Here is a 4,419-nt window from a genome sequence, read left to right as displayed (position 1 = left end):
TCTGCTGCCCTCGGGAGCGGGCTGGGCTCTGAGGGCACAGAGGAGCTGAGCGCTGCCCTGAGGCAGGGCTGTGATGTCCCCGGGCTGTGATGTCCAAGGGCTGTGATGTCCCCGGGCAGTGCCGGCCGCAGCACTGTGACATCACTGCGCTGCCGCTGGATAAGCCGGGCCAGCACCCGCGGCCGCCAGTGCAGTCGCGATGGGTCGTGCCGGAGCCACGAGTGACGGCGTCGTCCTGGGGACTGTGCTTGTCCTGCTGCTGGCCGCTGGGGCTGTCTGGTGGGCCCTTGGCCACCGGCACCCACCGGGCCGGCGGGCACGGACGGCAAAGAGGAGCGAGCGCCCCGGGGTCCGGCCCCGAGGCTCACGGAGGAACCGAGGAGCCCCTGTGGCTCCCAGGGCCCCCAGGCCTCGGGCGACTCGGCGCAAGCGGCCACGTGCTCCCGCCAGCCCCCTGGGCAGGCCCTGCAGCTGCGGCCCCTGCGTGGCTCTGGCCCAGGAGCTGCAGGAGCTGATGCGGCTGCTCTGGCATCCCAGAGGGACACGTGCGCCGCTCTACTCGGGGATGTGGCAGGCGCTGTGGAAACAACTGGAGGAGCTGGTGAAGCGAGGCCACCTGCCCTGCTGTGGCCCCTCCAGCTCCTCCCGAAGCCTCCATCCCTTCAAGAGGCTGCTCCCAGCAAGATTCTCCATCGCTGGGAGAGCCTCAAGGCCTGCAAGGATGGCACAGCAGGGGAGAGCCATCCGTGCAGGAACATCAGGCTGTCAGAGACCCTGCATCCTGCCAGGAGCCTCTGCTATCTCTGACAGCCTCCATCCCCCGCAGAGGCTCACTGAGACCTGTCAGCCTGCAGAAGATGCAGGGCCCGTGGACAGGTCTCCCAGCTCCCTTGGACGCACGGGCTTCAACAACGCGGGCGCACCCCTGACCCCTGACGTGGCCAGGGAAAGCCCAGAAGTCCAAACGGGAGCCCAGCCCGATCCAGGGGAGCCTTCTTGGGAGAAGCTGGCCAAGCAGCAAGCGTCCTGGAGCCAGCAGTGGTCATCCCACAGCTGCCAGGACGCTGTGCCGCTTGTGCCAGCTGGAGAAAGCCCGAGCCTGGTGGTGGAGACCAGCCTGGATACATCAAGGAGGCTCCTCCATCTCCAGGAAGCTGTCCCAAGACAGCCCTCGACTGCCACGAAGGGCTCTCCAATAGCAGGTGAGATCTCCTGAAGAGCTGTCTGAGGCTACCCCGGGGCTCTTGAAGGGCACGGCCAGGCCAGGCCAGGGCCCCTGGGAGCAGCCCAGGGGTCACTGGCTCTTTCCTGTGCCTCTGATGGCACGGCTTCAGAAAGCCCTGCTTGCTTTGCAGCTGCTCCTGGCACCCCCCTGGGTGAAGAAGCCTCGGGCTGCAGCCCCGGCCATGGTCAATGGCAGAGTCCAGCCCACGAGGCCGGGGCCAGTGACGGTGCCGCCGTGCCCCGCTGCCCCGGGGCTCCTGCAGCCGCCTGTGCGCGCTGCCCAGGCCCGGCTCTGCCGCTCGCCAGCCCGGCGGCTGCGGAGCAGGGGCCGCTGCCCGGCGCGCAGCAGGGAGCAGGTGAGAGCGGAGCGGCCCGCGGGGGCCCGGCCCGCTGCACTCGCGGGCACTGGGGTGTTCCTGGGCGCAGGGCTGATGGCTGCTCTCGGCCTTTTGCAGGGCAAAGGAAGGAGCTGCAGGAGCTGTACCAGCTGGGCCCGCAGCTGGGCAGCGGTGGCTTTGGCACCGTTTTCTCGGGCATCCGCCTCTCCGACGGGAGACCGGTGAGTGGCCGCGACGGTCGGGCGTGGGACGAGGGGAAGCGCTGGGGAGGGGCAGGGCCGGAGCTCAGCCCTCCTCTCTCCATGGCTTGCAGGTGGCCATCAAACGCGTGTCCCGGGAGAGCGTCCTGCAGTGGGACGAGCTGGTGAGGGAGCGGGGCCGGCGGGACAGAGCGGGCCGGGTCAGGCAGGGAGAATCCCGGGGTGCCGACTGCCAGCGGGAGGCGGGGACAGCGGGCGCGGGCTCAGCGTGCAAGCCGCAGCATGGCGGGCCCGGCCGTGCCAAACAGCGGCGGCGGGGCCGGGCAGGGGCACCCCCCAAGCATCCCCTAGGCGGGGGGAAGCCCCAGCACCGGGGAGGCTGCGCAAGGGGGCACGGGGGCATCCCAGGCAGGGCGCAGCGCAGCAGCCCCGGGGCAGCATCAGGCCTGCCACAGGCACTGATTTTCTCCTCCTCGCAGCCCGACGGCACCCGCGTGCCCATGGAGGTCGTGCTGATGGAGAAGGTGGGCTCCAGCTGCTACAACATCATCCAGCTCCTCGACTGGTTCGAGCTGCCTGACAGCTTCGTGCTGGTGCTGGAGCGTCCGGAGGCATGGCAGGATCTCCTGCAGCTCCTGCTGGAGCAGGAGTTCCTGTGCGAGGAGATGGCGCGCTGGCTTTTCGTCCAGGTGCTGGAGGCCGTGCGGCACTGCACCGCCTGCGGCGTCCTGCACCGGGACATCAAGCCGGCGAACCTCCTCGTGGACCCGGAGAGCGGCGACCTGAAGCTCATCGACTTCGGTTGCGGCACCTTCCTCCAGGAGCGGGCCTACACGCGCTTTGCCGGTGAGCCCATGGCCCGGGCCCCGCTCCCGGTGCAGGGCCCCACTCCCTCCTGGGCTGTGGGCTGCGGCCTTCAGCCAGCTGCCCTTTGGCCCAGGGCAGACGCAGTGCCCCGGGACCCGGCTGCCGGCCCTGCCGGCAGCAGGGGGGGCGGCAAAAGCCAGCTCCGGGCCTCCCGGCTCGGCAGGCCCGCAAGGGCTCGAGACGCTCCACGGGCCTTCTTTGCCTGGCACAATGTTCCTTGGCTTTGGCCAGCTGGCTGGGGGACGCGGGGTGGCCTCGGGGGGGAAGCTGTGGCCGCGGGTGCAGCCCCTGCCTCAGCCAGGAGCCTGGCGCTGGGCTCTGGAAGGCAGCAGCCCGTGCCTGGACAGCGCCGCCTGTCTCCCCTAGGAACGCACGCCTACAGCCCGCCCGAGTGGGTCTGCCTTGGCTGCTACGACGGCCATGAAGCCACCGTTTGGTCCCTGGGCGTGCTGCTGTACGTCATGGTCTGCGGGAGACTCCCCTTTGAGGACGACCATGCCATCCTGCTGGGGCAGCCCTTCTTCTGGCAGCAGGTCTCTCCAGGTTGGTCTCCGGCCCCAAGCAGCCGGCTATGGCAGCCGGCGGCGCGCAGCCCGGCGCGGCCCTCACCCAGATCCGTGCACCGTCCGTCTGCCCCCAGGGCCGGCCGCAGGAGGTGGCCCGTGCCCACGGGGTCAGCGTGGCCCGCGTGGCCGAAGGAGGCGGCCGTGTCCCGCCGTGCCGCTCTCTGCCCGCGGGGCACGGTCGCTCGGGAGGCCGGCGCAGCCCCGAGCACACGCAGTGCGGCCGGGGCCCCGCGGGTGCCGGGGGCAGCTGGGCAGGAGCCTTCTGCCAGTGACGGGCGCTGTCTGTGCCTTCTCTCCGCAGAGTGCCAGCATCTGATCCGCTGGTGCTTGACCAAGCACCCCGCTTACAGGCCACAGCTGGAGGAGATCTTGCGCCACCCTTGGGTGCAGGGCAGGCGCTTTTGACACCTTGCTGGAGCCCCTGCTGCGCCCACGTACAGAATCCCACACAGGACTGAGGACCCGAGAAATAAAACAACAACAAACCCATTGCAGCTAGTCAAGTCTGGTCCTTGTCAGCAACTTCAGCTAAAGAAACCTCTTGGGAAAAGAGGAGATCTGAGTGCTCCCCTCAGCCTTTGTCAAGCTTTCCATGCCTTTCCTCCAGGATGCTCCTTTTGTGTCTCCAAGCGCAGGCTGTAGTGCGGGTAGGAGGGGCTTGACACAGCCAAGAAATGCAACAGTGAAACAACAGCTGCCCTTTGAAAGTGACAGGGCCTTCTTGGTGTGTCTCCTGAAGTGACACACTGTCTCTGTGTGCATTGCAAGGGCCGGCTGGTGTCAGGGACAGAGACGTCTCCTCTCCAAAGCTCTGTGAAGAACCAGAAGCAGCAGAACGTCATTTCAGGTTGAGCCCTGATGAACTCTTCCTCTTTCTTTCCCTCTCATCGGCAGCAGGCAAATGCGCACCAGGCCTCGTGGCTCATGCCAGAGCCTTCTTCCTCCCCAGGAAGCCTCCTCCCAGTAAGGGAGGAGCCCCCACAGCCCAGGACTCTCCAGCTCAGCCCCCCTTGAGCCAGGCCGCCGTCTGAGCCCCAGGTGCCCTGGGCCAAGCGGGGATTGGGAGCCCTCTTGGCCACAGCTGCCACAAATGAACGGAGGCTCAAACCTCTGACAAGAGGAAAAGGGCCAGCAAAGCCTCAGCTCGAAGCATGAAGAGAGCAGACTTCAGGCTGCTCAGGGAACTGCTAAGCAAGGTCCCTGGGGAAAATGGTTTTGAAGGTG

The 4,419-nt window shown here is 67.7% G+C and overlaps 1 protein-coding gene across 1 annotated transcript; it reads left to right on the top strand.

The window, feature by feature from the left end:
- Nucleotides 1-1,852: 1,852 nt before the first annotated feature.
- LOC134415157 (serine/threonine-protein kinase pim-1-like) lies at nt 1,853-3,685 on the top strand. The gene is made up of 4 exons (XM_063150458.1): nt 1,853-1,926; nt 2,242-2,608; nt 2,996-3,172; nt 3,497-3,685. The coding sequence occupies exons 2-4, from the start codon at nt 2,263-2,265 to the stop codon at nt 3,598-3,600; spliced, it is 627 nt and encodes a 208-aa protein (XP_063006528.1). The 5' UTR covers nt 1,853-1,926; nt 2,242-2,262; the 3' UTR covers nt 3,601-3,685.
- Nucleotides 3,686-4,419: the final 734 nt, after the last annotated feature.

Source organism: Melospiza melodia, chromosome 2 (genome assembly GCF_035770615.1).
Source record: "Melospiza melodia melodia isolate bMelMel2 chromosome 2, bMelMel2.pri, whole genome shotgun sequence".
In the NCBI taxonomy this organism is placed as follows: domain Eukaryota; kingdom Metazoa; phylum Chordata; class Aves; order Passeriformes; family Passerellidae; genus Melospiza; species Melospiza melodia.
Note: the sequence above shows the minus strand (reverse complement) of the source record. Positions and strands in the feature narration are given on the sequence as shown.

Bases quoted from the DNA above. Each gene is read 5' to 3' on its own strand.
- LOC134415157 (XM_063150458.1), top strand. From the start codon at position 2,263: ATGGAGGTCGTGCTGATGGAGAAGGTGGGCTCCAGCTGCTACAACATC. The intron at 2,609-2,995 runs GTGAGCCCATGG...TGTCTCCCCTAG, and splicing joins GGCCTACACGCGCTTTGCCG to GAACGCACGCCTACAGCCCG. The intron at 3,173-3,496 runs GTTGGTCTCCGG...TTCTCTCCGCAG, and splicing joins CTGGCAGCAGGTCTCTCCAG to AGTGCCAGCATCTGATCCGC.